Source organism: Pecten maximus, chromosome 15, assembly GCF_902652985.1.
Source record: "Pecten maximus chromosome 15, xPecMax1.1, whole genome shotgun sequence".
NCBI lineage: Eukaryota > Metazoa > Mollusca > Bivalvia > Pectinida > Pectinidae > Pecten > Pecten maximus.
In genome coordinates, this window is record NC_047029.1 from 10,703,211 (window position 1) to 10,718,282 (window position 15,072).

General features: G+C 35.2%; 1 protein-coding gene across 1 annotated transcript; it reads right to left on the reverse strand.

The window, feature by feature from the left end:
- Positions 1-347: 347 nt before the first annotated feature.
- Positions 348-13,504, reverse strand: LOC117344174 (mucin-3A-like). The gene is made up of 13 exons (XM_033906830.1): positions 13,474-13,504; positions 12,873-13,273; positions 12,060-12,246; positions 10,546-10,946; positions 9,735-9,921; positions 8,221-8,621; positions 7,408-7,594; positions 5,894-6,294; positions 5,083-5,269; positions 3,564-3,964; positions 2,753-2,939; positions 1,236-1,636; positions 348-611 (listed from the first exon to the last, which is right to left on the reverse strand). The coding sequence occupies exons 1-13, from the start codon at positions 13,502-13,504 to the stop codon at positions 348-350; spliced, it is 3,636 nt and encodes a 1,211-aa protein (XP_033762721.1).
- Between the last annotated feature and the right edge of the window lie 1,568 nt (positions 13,505-15,072).

The window sequence follows — 15,072 nt, forward strand, 5'->3', positions numbered from 1 at the left end:
GTGGATTCACAAATATTTGTTTGCATGAGATTTCATTCTCCAATATCTAACATCATGCATTGTCTCCTCAAATTAATAGTTTAATATTTTCTGTTATTGTATTTTATCAAAATTGGCGACTCTTTCATAATCAATAACTCTTCACACTGTTCGGATATATGTTTACCGATCGTAATTAAAACAACGTAAATTGACAAGCAGACAGACAACAATATCACATTAAGAGTCTACGAACTAATACATACTCACTTAATACTGTTAGGTAAATATGCCGCGTTCTCTGGACATTATGAAAATGCTGAAATACATTCAAATGCCGCTATTCTAACACGATCACTATCACAGTGCTACTCGCAATAGCTATTATCTCTGTCGATGGAATCAATGGATTCCTTCTCACGTTTGGCATATAAATCATGCTTACTTGCGCAAATATCAACGAGGAATTTTCCAATAGTTTCAGATGGTTCGCTGGGGGTTGTTGTCGTTCCAGGTACTTGAACCGGTTTAAAGGTGAAAATAAATCCTAGAGTCTTGTCCAACTTGTCTAGAGACCATGAGCGTTCATATGTCTGGTCGTTATCGGTAAGTCGCTCTATCTCCTCCAGGGGCTGAAAAGGTAAAGAGGATCATTGCTCCGTTAGTCTTTTGAACAGGTAAAAGTTCATGAATGAGCAGTTTAGATGTATGATAAATTATCATATAACTGCCCTTTTCTACTATGAAATACGATAATGTCATAAATATCGTAAGATACATGTGTAATAATATTCTTGGGATCTCTTCAATAATTCATGACAATACAATTAATATATGGCGTCGGTGGTATGATTGGCTTCATAGCGAATCACATACCGTCCGTGTCGAAATTCGCCTGTCTTATATAGAAATCAACTTGAGTGAATATCGTCATTCTCATGAATACGAGCTATGTGATAAACAAAAGCTTACACTCGTGACTATATCGTATGTAATTTATCAAATTCGCTGAACAAATTGTTATGAAATTAGTCTAAATGCACGTGGCATATCAAATTATTGAACTCGTTAGCACAAGACACTTGAGTTAGTTCCTTTATTTAAAGAATACGTTTTCTACATTTTTCAGTTTTCCGATGTATTAGTCTTATTCAGTGAAGCTTTAGTTGAAATGAGATATTCCGTGTGCTGTCGACTGTGTTCTTTTTTGTTGCTTACAATTGCAACACATACTCTGTCTTTGCATAGTTATATACCTTAATGGTGACGTCGTTGTTTTCATCAATCACAACGATATCCACTGTAACTTCAGTTTGAGTATATGAGTTTGGTTCGCTAAAGACTACGAACAAGGCTGCTGGTTCCTCTTCCAAAAGGCCAGAAACATCCTCTATTGGTTGTGGGAGAGTAACATTTACTGTAATTTTTTGTGTATTGCCTGGCTTTACAAGTTCTGAAAGTTTGGGAATATCTTTCAAGTTTGTAAGCAATACATCCTCCTCAGTTCCATCAATATATTCAATAGTGATTTCAGTTGGAATATCTTTTAAAATGTTGAGGACATCGGTATCGGTCATCGAACTGTTCTCTGCACATATACGTGTGGTAACTGGTGGAACTGTAGTTGTTGTTGCAGGTGCCGTTGTTGTTGGGATCCCTGTTAAACATAAGAACATTTATTAAAAAATAATATTGAATGTTATGAATATTTTGATACAGAAAAAAGGTAGAGGTTAAGTGATACGTTCAATAGGCTACTCAGAATCGTGTCAATGTATTGGTTATTTGTTATTTGAAACCGTCTTAAAAGATGAACACTTCCAGAGAAAGATATTAATGAGAGGTTTCACTAAATACCCTCTTCCATCAACCGAACAAATACAGTCATTTACTTCTCCTGTTACTGCTTACTTAAGCAAGTGCTACACACTTCAAAATATCTAGTCACTATATAAAATGTATGCTTTTAATGACAGCAATACAAGCAATGCTTTTGAAAAATTGGAAAGCACGTCAGAACGTTTTGTTTTCAATATAAAGTCGTGACAACACCAGACGATTGAAACATGCGTAGTTCACGTCCAATCAACTGACTTACATGTACGTGTAGTTTCAGCGAATCTACTTTGCTAATACTTGTGTTGAAATAACATTCTGAAGATCACAGCGAAAAATGCAGGCACCATATTACGATCACCTAATACACAGTTATGTAAAGTGAATCGGTATAATACAATGTATTAATGTGATATCGTTTATTTTAGTAAAATGTTATATGTACCAGTCGTCGTCGTCGTCGTCGTTGTTGTTGTTGTCGATGTTTCGGTGGTAGATGACGGCGTCGTTTCTGTGGATTCACAAATATTTGTTTGCATGAGATTTCATTCTCCAATATCTAACATCATGCATTGTCTCCTCAAATTAATAGTTTAATATTTTCTGTTATTGTATTTTATCAAAATTGGCGACTCTTTCATAATCAATAACTCTTCACACTGTTCGGATATATGTTTACCGATCGTAATTAAAACAACGTAAATTGACAAGCAGACAGACAACAATATCACATTAAGAGTCTACGAACTAATACATACTCACTTAATACTGTTAGGTAAATATGCCGCGTTCTCTGGACATTATGAAAATGCTGAAATACATTCAAATGCCGCTATTCTAACACGATCACTATCACAGTGCTACTCGCAATAGCTATTATCTCTGTCGATGGAATCAATGGATTCCTTCTCACGTTTGGCATATCAATCATGCTTACTTGTGCAAATATCAACGAGGAATTCTCCAATAGTTTCAGATGGTTCGCTGGGGGTTGTTGTCGTTCCAGGTACTTGAACCGGTTTAAAGGTGAAAATAAATCCTAGAGTCTTGTCCAACTTGTCTAGAGACCATGAGCGTTCATATGTCTGGTCGTTATCGGTAAGTCGCTCTATCTCCTCCAGGGGCTGAAAAGGTAAAGAGGATCATTGCTCCGTTAGTCTTTTGAACAGGTAAAAGTTCATGAATGAGCAGTTTAGATGTATGATAAATTATCATATAACTGCCCTTTTCTACTATGAAATACGATAATGTCATAAATATCGTAAGATACATGTGTAATAATATTCTTGGGATCTCTTCAATAATTCATGACAATACAATTAATATATGGCGTCGGTGGTATGATTGGCTTCATAGCGAATCACATACCGTCCGTGTCGAAATTCGCCTGTCTTATATAGAAATCAACTTGAGTGAATATCGTCATTCTCATGAATACGAGCTATGTGATAAACAAAAGCTTACACTCGTGACTATATCGTATGTAATTTATCAAATTCGCTGAACAAATTGTTATGAAATTAGTCTAAATGCACGTGGCATATCAAATTATTGAACTCGTTAGCACAAGACACTTGAGTTAGTTCCTTTATTTAAAGAATACGTTTTCTACATTTTTCAGTTTTCCGATGTATTAGTCTTATTCAGTGAAGCTTTAGTTGAAATGAGATATTCCGTGTGCTGTCGACTGTGTTCTTTTTTGTTGCTTACAATTGCAACACATACTCTGTCTTTGCATAGTTATATACCTTAATGGTGACGTCGTTGTTTTCATCAATCACAACGATATCCACTGTAACTTCAGTTTGAGTATATGAGTTTGGTTCGCTAAAGACTACGAACAAGGCTGCTGGTTCCTCTTCCAAAAGGCCAGAAACATCCTCTATTGGTTGTGGGAGAGTAACATTTACTGTAATTTTTTGTGTATTGCCTGGCTTTACAAGTTCTGAAAGTTTGGGAATATCTTTCAAGTTTGTAAGCAATACATCCTCCTCAGTTCCATCAATATATTCAATAGTGATTTCAGTTGGAATATCTTTTAAAATGTTGAGGGCATCGGTATCGGTCATCGAACTGTTCTCTGCACATATACGGGTGGTAACTGGTGGAACTGTAGTTGTTGTTGCAGGTGCCGTTGTTGTTGGGATCCCTGTTAAACATAAGAACATTTATTAAAAAATAATATTGAATGTTATGAATATTTTGATACAGAAAAAAGGTAGAGGTTAAGTGATACGTTCAATAGGCTACTAAGAATCGTGTCAATGTATTGGTTATTTGTTATTTGAAACCGTCTTAAAAGATGAACACTTCCAGAGAAAGATATTAATGAGAGGTTTCACTAAATACCCTCTTCCATCAACCGAACAAATACAGTCATTTACTTCTCCTGTTACTGCTTACTTAAGCAAGTGCTACACACTTCAAAATATCTAGTCACTATATAAAATGTATGCTTTTAATGACAGCAATACAAGCAATGCTTTTGAAAAATTGGAAAGCACGTCAGAACGTTTTGTTTTCAATATAAAGTCGTGACAACACCAGACGATTGAAACATGCGTAGTTCACGTCCAATCAACTGACTTACATGTACGTGTAGTTTCAGCGAATCTACTTTGCTAATACTTGTGTTGAAATAACATTCTGAAGATCACAGCGAAAAATGCAGGCACCATATTACGATCACCTAATACACAGTTATGTAAAGTGAATCGGTATAATACAATGTATTAATGTGATATCGTTTATTTTTTTGTAAAATGTTATATGTACCAGTCGTCGTCGTCGTCGTCGTTGTTGTTGTTGTCGATGTTTCGGTGGTAGATGACGGCGTCGTTTCTGTGGATTTACAAATATTTGTTTGCATGAGATTTCATTCTCCAATATCTAACATCATGCATTGTCTCCTCAAATTAATAGTTTAATATTTTCTGTTATTGTATTTTATCAAAATTGGCGACTCTTTCATAATCAATAACTCTTCACACTGTTCGGATATATGTTTACCGATCGTAATTAAAACAACGTAAATTGACAAGCAGACAGACAACAATATCACATTAAGAGTCTACGAACTAATACATACTCACTTAATACTGTTAGGTAAATATGCCGCGTTCTCTGGACATTATGAAAATGCTGAAATACATTCAAATGCCGCTATTCTAACACGATCACTATCACAGTGCTACTCGCAATAGCTATTATCTCTGTCGATGGAATCAATGGATTCCTTCTCACGTTTGGCATATCAATCATGCTTACTTGTGCAAATATCAACGAGGAATTCTCCAATAGTTTCAGATGGTTCGCTGGGGGTTGTTGTCGTTCCAGGTACTTGAACCGGTTTAAAGGTGAAAATAAATCCTAGAGTCTTGTCCAACTTGTCTAGAGACCATGAGCGTTCATATGTCTGGTCGTTATCGGTAAGTCGCTCTATCTCCTCCAGGGGCTGAAAAGGTAAAGAGGATCATTGCTCCGTTAGTCTTTTGAACAGGTAAAAGTTCATGAATGAGCAGTTTAGATGTATGATAAATTATCATATAACTGCCCTTTTCTACTATGAAATACGATAATGTCATAAATATCGTAAGATACATGTGTAATAATATTCTTTGGATCTCTTCAATAATTCATGACAATACAATTAATATATGGCGTCGGTGGTATGATTGGCTTCATAGCGAATCACATACCGTCCGTGTCGAAATTCGCCTGTCTTATATAGAAATCAACTTGAGTGAATATCGTCATTCTCATGAATACGAGCTATGTGATAAACAAAAGCTTACACTCGTGACTATATCGTATGTAATTTATCAAATTCGCTGAACAAATTGTTATGAAATTAGTCTAAATGCACGTGGCATATCAAATTATTGAACTCGTTAGCACAAGACACTTGAGTTAGTTCCTTTATTTAAAGAATACGTTTTCTACATTTTTCAGTTTTCCGATGTATTAGTCTTATTCAGTGAAGCTTTAGTTGAAATGAGATATTCCGTGTGCTGCCGACTGTGTTCTTTTTTGTTGCTTACAATTGCAACACGTACTCTGTCTTTGCATAGTTATATACCTTAATGGTGACGTCGTTGTTTTCATCAATCACAACGATATCCACTGTAACTTCAGTTTGAGTATATGAGTTTGGTTCGCTAAAGACTACGAACAAGGCTGCTGGTTCCTCTTCCAAAAGGCCAGAAACATCCTCTATTGGTTGTGGTAGAGTAACATTTACTGTAATTGTTTGTGTATTGCCTGGCTTTACAAGTTCTGAAAGTTTGGGAATATCTTTCAAGTTTGTAAGCAATACATCCTCCTCAGTTCCATCAATATATTCAATAGTGATTTCAGTTGGAATATCTTTTAAAATGTTGAGGACATCGGTATCGGTCATCGAACTGTTCTCTGCACATATACGTGTGGTAACTGGTGGAACTGTAGTTGTTGTTGCAGGTGCCGTTGTTGTTGGGATCCCTGTTAAACATAAGAACATTTATTAAAAAATAATATTGAATGTTATGAATATTTTGATACAGAAAAAAGGTAGAGGTTAAGTGATACGTTCAATAGGCTACTAAGAATCGTGTCAATGTATTGGTTATTTGTTATTTAAAACCGTCTTAAAAGATGAACACTTCCAGAGAAAGATATTAATGAGAGGTTTCACTAAATACCCTCTTCCATCAACCGAACAAATACAGTCATTTACTTCTCCTGTTACTGCTTACTTAAGCAAGTGCTACACACTTCAAAATATCTAGTCACTATATAAAATGTATGCTTTTAATGACAGCAATACAAGCAATGCTTTTGAAAAATTGGAAAGCACGTCAGAACGTTTTGTTTTCAATATAAAGTCGTGACAACACCAGACGATTGAAACATGCGTAGTTCACGTCCAATCAACTGACTTACATGTACGTGTAGTTTCAGCGAATCTACTTTGCTAATACTTGTGTTGAAATAACATTCTGAAGATCACAGCGAAAAATGCAGGCACCATATTACGATCACCTAATACACAGTTATGTAAAGTGAATCGGTATAATACAATGTATTAATGTGATATCGTTTATTTTAGTAAAATGTTATATGTACCAGTCGTCGTCGTCGTCGTTGTTGTTGTTGTCGATGTTTCGGTGGTAGATGACGGCGTCGTTTCTGTGGATTTACAAATATTTGTTTGCATGAGATTTCATTCTCCAATATCTAACATCATGCATTGTCTCCTCAAATTAATAGTTTAATATTTTCTGTTATTGTATTTTATCAAAATTGGCGACTCTTTCATAATCAATAACTCTTCACACTGTTCGGATATATGTTTACCGATCGTAATTAAAACAACGTAAATTGACAAGCAGACAGACAACAATATCACATTAAGAGTCTACGAACTAATACATACTCACTTAATACTGTTAGGTAAATATGCCGCGTTCTCTGGACATTATGAAAATGCTGAAATACATTCAAATGCCGCTATTCTAACACGATCACTATCACAGTGCTACTCGCAATAGCTATTATCTCTGTCGATGGAATCAATGGATTCCTTCTCACGTTTGGCATATCAATCATGCTTACTTGTGCAAATATCAACGAGGAATTCTCCAATAGTTTCAGATGGTTCGCTGGGGGTTGTTGTCGTTCCAGGTACTTGAACCGGTTTAAAGGTGAAAATAAATCCTAGAGTCTTGTCCAACTTGTCTAGAGACCATGAGCGTTCATATGTCTGGTCGTTATCGGTAAGTCGCTCTATCTCCTCCAGGGGCTGAAAAGGTAAAGAGAGGATCATTGCTCCGTTAGTCTTTTGAACAGGTAAAAGTTCATGAATGAGCAGTTTAGATGTATGATAAATTATCATATAACTGCCCTTTTCTACTATGAAATACGATAATGTCATCAATATCGTAAGATACATGTGTAATAATATTCTTGGGATCTCTTCAATAATTCATGACAATACAATTAATATATGGCGTCGGTGGTATGATTGGCTTCATAGCGAATCACATACCGTCCGTGTCGAAATTCGCCTGTCTTATATAGAAATCAACTTGAGTGAATATCGTCATTCTCATGAATACGAGCTATGTGATAAACAAAAGCTTACACTCGTGACTATATCGTATGTAATTTATCAAATTCGCTGAACAAATTGTTATGAAATTAGTCTAAATGCACGTGGCATATCAAATTATTGAACTCGTTAGCACAAGACACTTGAGTTAGTTCCTTTATTTAAAGAATACGTTTTCTACATTTTTCAGTTTTCCGATGTATTAGTCTTATTCAGTGAAGCTTTAGTTGAAATGAGATATTCCGTGTGCTGTCGACTGTGTTCTTTTTTGTTGCTTACAATTGCAACACGTACTCTGTCTTTGCATAGTTATATACCTTAATGGTGACGTCGTTGTTTTCATCAATCACAACGATATCCACTGTAACTTCAGTTTGAGTATATGAGTTTGGTTCGCTAAAGACTACGAACAAGGCTGCTGGTTCCTCTTCCAAAAGGCCAGAAACATCCTCTATTGGTTGTGGTAGAGTAACATTTACTGTAATTGTTTGTGTATTGCCTGGCTTTACAAGTTCTGAAAGTTTGGGAATATCTTTCAAGTTTGTAAGCAATACATCCTCCTCAGTTCCATCAATATATTCAATAGTGATTTCAGTTGGAATATCTTTTAAAATGTTGAGGACATCGGTATCGGTCATCGAACTGTTCTCTGCACATATACGGGTGGTAACTGGTGGAACTGTAGTTGTTGTTGCAGGTGCCGTTGTTGTTGGGATCCCTGTTAAACATAAGAACATTTATTAAAAAATAATATTGAATGTTATGAATATTTTGATACAGAAAAAAGGTAGAGGTTAAGTGATACGTTCAATAGGCTACTAAGAATCGTGTCAATGTATTGGTTATTTGTTATTTAAAACCGTCTTAAAAGATGAACACTTCCAGAGAAAGATATTAATGAGAGGTTTCACTAAATACCCTCTTCCATCAACCGAACAAATACAGTCATTTACTTCTCCTGTTACTGCTTACTTAAGCAAGTGCTACACACTTCAAAATATCTAGTCACTATATAAAATGTATGCTTTTAATGACAGCAATACAAGCAATGCTTTTGAAAAATTGGAAAGCACGTCAGAACGTTTTGTTTTCAATATAAAGTCGTGACAACACCAGACGATTGAAACATGCGTAGTTCACGTCCAATCAACTGACTTACATGTACGTGTAGTTTCAGCGAATCTACTTTGCTAATACTTGTGTTGAAATAACATTCTGAAGATCACAGCGAAAAATGCAGGCACCATATTACGATCACCTAATACACAGTTATGTAAAGTGAATCGGTATAATACAATGTATTAATGTGATATCGTTTATTTTAGTAAAATGTTATATGTACCAGTCGTCGTCGTCGTCGTTGTTGTTGTTGTCGATGTTTCGGTGGTAGATGACGGCGTCGTTTCTGTGGATTTACAAATATTTGTTTGCATGAGATTTCATTCTCCAATATCTAACATCATGCATTGTCTCCTCAAATTAATAGTTTAATATTTTCTGTTATTGTATTTTATCAAAATTGGCGACTCTTTCATAATCAATAACTCTTCACACTGTTCGGATATATGTTTACCGATCGTAATTAAAACAACGTAAATTGACAAGCAGACAGACAACAATATCACATTAAGAGTCTACGAACTAATACATACTCACTTAATACTGTTAGGTAAATATGCCGCGTTCTCTGGACATTATGAAAATGCTGAAATACATTCAAATGCCGCTATTCTAACACGATCACTATCACAGTGCTACTCGCAATAGCTATTATCTCTGTCGATGGAATCAATGGATTCCTTCTCACGTTTGGCATATCAATCATGCTTACTTGTGCAAATATCAACGAGGAATTCTCCAATAGTTTCAGATGGTTCGCTGGGGGTTGTTGTCGTTCCAGGTACTTGAACCGGTTTAAAGGTGAAAATAAATCCTAGAGTCTTGTCCAACTTGTCTAGAGACCATGAGCGTTCATATGTCTGGTCGTTATCGGTAAGTCGCTCTATCTCCTCCAGGGGCTGAAAAGGTAAAGAGGATCATTGCTCCGTTAGTCTTTTGAACAGGTAAAAGTTCATGAATGAGCAGTTTAGATGTATGATAAATTATCATATAACTGCCCTTTTCTACTATGAAATACGATAATGTCATAAATATCGTAAGATACATGTGTAATAATATTCTTGGGATCTCTTCAATAATTCATGACAATACAATTAATATATGGCGTCGGTGGTATGATTGGCTTCATAGCGAATCACATACCGTCCGTGTCGAAATTCGCCTGTCTTATATAGAAATCAACTTGAGTGAATATCGTCATTCTCATGAATACGAGCTATGTGATAAACAAAAGCTTACACTCGTGACTATATCGTATGTAATTTATCAAATTCGCTGAACAAATTGTTATGAAATTAGTCTAAATGCACGTGGCATATCAAATTATTGAACTCGTTAGCACAAGACACTTGAGTTAGTTCCTTTATTTAAAGAATACGTTTTCTACATTTTTCAGTTTTCCGATGTATTAGTCTTAGTCAGTGAAGCTTTAGTTGAAATGAGATATTCCGTGTGCTGTCGACTGTGTTCTTTTTTGTTGCTTACAATTGCAACACGTACTCTGTCTTTGCATAGTTATATACCTTAATGGTGACGTCGTTGTTTTCATCAATCACAACGATATCCACTGTAACTTCAGTTTGAGTATATGAGTTTGGTTCGCTAAAGACTACGAACAAGGCTGCTGGTTCCTCTTCCAAAAGGCCAGAAACATCCTCTATTGGTTGTGGTAGAGTAACATTTACTGTAATTGTTTGTGTATTGCCTGGCTTTACAAGTTCTGAAAGTTTGGGAATATCTTTCAAGTTTGTAAGCAATACATCCTCCTCAGTTCCATCAATATATTCAATAGTGATTTCAGTTGGAATATCTTTTAAAATGTTGAGGACATCGGTATCGGTCATCGAACTGTTCTCTGCACATATACGGGTGGTAACTGGTGGAACTGTAGTTGTTGTTGCAGGTGCCGTTGTTGTTGGGATCCCTGTTAAACATAAGAACATTTATTAAAAAATAATATTGAATGTTATGAATATTTTGATACAGAAAAAAGGTAGAGGTTAAGTGATACGTTCAATAGGCTACTAAGAATCGTGTCAATGTATTGGTTATTTGTTATTTAAAACCGTCTTAAAAGATGAACACTTCCAGAGAAAGATATTAATGAGAGGTTTCACTAAATACCCTCTTCCATCAACCGAACAAATACAGTCATTTACTTCTCCTGTTACTGCTTACTTAAGCAAGTGCTACACACTTCAAAATATCTAGTCACTATATAAAATGTATGCTTTTAATGACAGCAATACAAGCAATGCTTTTGAAAAATTGGAAAGCACGTCAGAACGTTTTGTTTTCAATATAAAGTCGTGACAACACCAGACGATTGAAACATGCGTAGTTCACGTCCAATCAACTGACTTACATGTACGTGTAGTTTCAGCGAATCTACTTTGCTAATACTTGTGTTGAAATAACATTCTGAAGATCACAGCGAAAAATGCAGGCACCATATTACGATCACCTAATACACAGTTATGTAAAGTGAATCGGTATAATACAATGTATTAATGTGATATCGTTTATTTTAGTAAAATGTTATATGTACCAGTCGTCGTCGTCGTCGTTGTTGTTGTTGTCGATGTTTCGGTGGTAGATGACGGCGTCGTTTCTGTGGATTCACAAATATTTGTTTACATGAGATTTCATTCTCCAATATCTAACATCATGCATTGTCTCCTCAAATTAATAGTTTAATATTTTCTGTTATTGTATTTTATCAAAATTGGCGACTCTTTCATAATCAATAACTCTTCACACTGTTCGGATATATGTTTACCGATCGTAATTAAAACAACGTAAATTGACAAGCAGACAGACAACAATATCACATTAAGAGTCTACGAACTAATACATACTCACTTAATACTGTTAGGTAAATATGCCGCGTTCTCTGGACATTATGAAAATGCTGAAATACATTCAAATGCCGCTATTCTAACACGATCACTATCACAGTGCTACTCGCAATAGCTATTATCTCTGTCGATGGAATCAATGGATTCCTTCTCACGTTTGGCATATCAATCATGCTTACTTGTGCAAATATCAACGAGGAATTCTCCAATAGTTTCAGATGGTTCGCTGGGGGTTGTTGTCGTTCCAGGTACTTGAACCGGTTTAAAGGTGAAAATAAATCCTAGAGTCTTGTCCAACTTGTCTAGAGACCATGAGCGTTCATATGTCTGGTCGTTATCGGTAAGTCGCTCTATCTCCTCCAGGGGCTGAAAAGGTAAAGAGAGGATCATTGCTCCGTTAGTCTTTTGAACAGGTAAAAGTTCATGAATGAGCAGTTTAGATGTATGATAAATTATCATATAACTGCCCTTTTCTACTATGAAATACGATAATGTCATCAATATCGTAAGATACATGTGTAATAATATTCTTGGGATCTCTTCAATAATTCATGACAATACAATTAATATATGGCGTCGGTGGTATGATTGGCTTCATAGCGAATCACATACCGTCCGTGTCGAAATTCGCCTGTCTTATATAGAAATCAACTTGAGTGAATATCGTCATTCTCATGAATACGAGCTATGTGATAAACAAAAGCTTACACTCGTGACTATATCGTATGTAATTTATCAAATTCGCTGAACAAATTGTTATGAAATTAGTCTAAATGCACGTGGCATATCAAATTATTGAACTCGTTAGCACAAGACACTTGAGTTAGTTCCTTTATTTAAAGAATACGTTTTCTACATTTTTCAGTTTTCCGATGTATTAGTCTTAGTCAGTGAAGCTTTAGTTGAAATGAGATATTCCGTGTGCTGTCGACTGTGTTCTTTTTTGTTGCTTACAATTGCAACACGTACTCTGTCTTTGCATAGTTATATACCTTAATGGTGACGTCGTTGTTTTCATCAATCACAACGATATCCACTGTAACTTCAGTTTGAGTATATGAGTTTGGTTCGCTAAAGACTACGAACAAGGCTGCTGGTTCCTCTTCCAAAAGGCCAGAAACATCCTCTATTGGTTGTGGGAGAGTAACATTTACTGTAATTTTTTGTGTATTGCCTGGCTTTACAAGTTCTGAAAGTTTGGGAATATCTTTCAAGTTTGTAAGCAATACATCCTCCTCAGTTCCATCAATATATTCAATAGTGATTTCAGTTGGAATATCTTTTAAAATGTTGAGGACATCGGTATCGGTCATCGAACTGTTCTCTGCACATATACGGGTGGTAACTGGTGGAACTGTAGTTGTTGTTGCAGGTGCCGTTGTTGTTGGGATCCCTGTTAAACATAAGAACATTTATTAAAAAATAATATTGAATGTTATGAATATTTTGATACAGAAAAAAGGTAGAGGTTAAGTGATACGTTCAATAGGCTACTCAGAATCGTGTCAATGTATTGGTTATTTGTTATTTAAAACCGTCTTAAAAGATTAAAACTTCCAGAGAAAGATATTAATGAGAGGTTTCACCAAATACCCTCTTCCATCCACCACACAAATCCAGTCATTTACTGCTCTTGTTACTGTTTACTGTAGTAGTCTTACACTTTAAAATATCTAGTCTCTTCATAAAATGTATGCTTTTAATGACAGCAACGAACAAGATCACCTGATATACAGCTATCTTAAATTAATCTGTATAATGCAATCGCTCAATAGATTGTTTATTAAAGTAAAATTTTACATGTACCTGTAGTGGTCGTTGTTGTCGGTTGTTCGGTGGTAGATGATGTTGTCGTTTCTGTATATTCAGAAATAACTATTTTTTATTACATTTTTACCAGTGAAATATCAAAAATTATTCATTCTATAAAAGTGATAATTTTCACTAGTGAAGAATATCATATTTTTCACTAGTGAAAAATATCACTTTTGCTGATTTGACCAATCAAATTAATGATTAGAAAATACCACAATAATTGACCAACCAGAAAGCTCGACATATATTTCAGCACCTGGACAGGGGGAACTACATTTTTTAGTATGCAAACTTTCGCTGTAGGCCTAGTTAGCATACGGGGTAGGTTTTTCGTTGATAAAAAAATGTAATAAACAGAATATCTAAAAGTGTCTTCAGTAATACCAAATATATTTCACTCGTATGGCTAATATTTTGATATTTTTCACTCGTGCTGCGCACTCGTGAAAAATATCAAATTATTAGCCCCACTCGTGAAATATATTTGGTATTACTGAAAACACTGTTAGATATCCTCTATACATTTGACAATATGTGCTTTACATATATTGTAACATCAACATAATATCTTCGCTAATTTACTATGTTTACGGAATTTTTAAATGAGGGTGCTATGAAATAAAGAGATAAATTTATAAATAAGAGGTCAATGAACACCCTTGATAGATTTTATGTTTCACTTTTCTTTTCGATTGTCACCGTAAGCATTTTCGACAGAATTTATGTTCAAGTAACAAAGAAGCATCGTCATCCCGAACATCTTCATTTGATTTTATGTTCAAAACCCGAAAAGTGTTGTCATCCGAAACATCTTCGCTAGATGTTATGCTAAATAACCGAAAAGTATTGTCATCGCGAACATCTTTGCAAAATTGTATGTTTAATAACCGATAAGTATTGTCATCGAGAATAACTTCGCTAGATTTATGTTCAATAACCGAACAGTATTTTCATCGAGAATATCTTCGCTAGATTAAATGTTCAATAACCGAAAGGCATTGTCATCATCGCGAATACCTTCGCTAGATTTTATTTTATATAACCGAAAGGCATTGTTATCCCGTAATTAGGGCTTTTCACCAAATGGTGAAAAGACCTATTGTTTTTGTTGTTTCTTCTTCTTATTATTCTTCTTCTTCTGCATTTCATTTTGTAGAAACTGTAACGCCAAACTGGTTAAAGTTATTCAGATTTCTTTTTCAGTCTTTATTATAGAATGATTTGAAGGGGTGCAGGAAATAAAAATTAAGTAGGTCGAAAAATCCAAAATGGCCGCCATGACGTCAAAGCTTATTTTGTTTAAATGGCTACAACTCAAAAACGATATGAGGTTAAAAATATTCAAAGGTATATTCATGTAGGATTTATCTGGCGCCA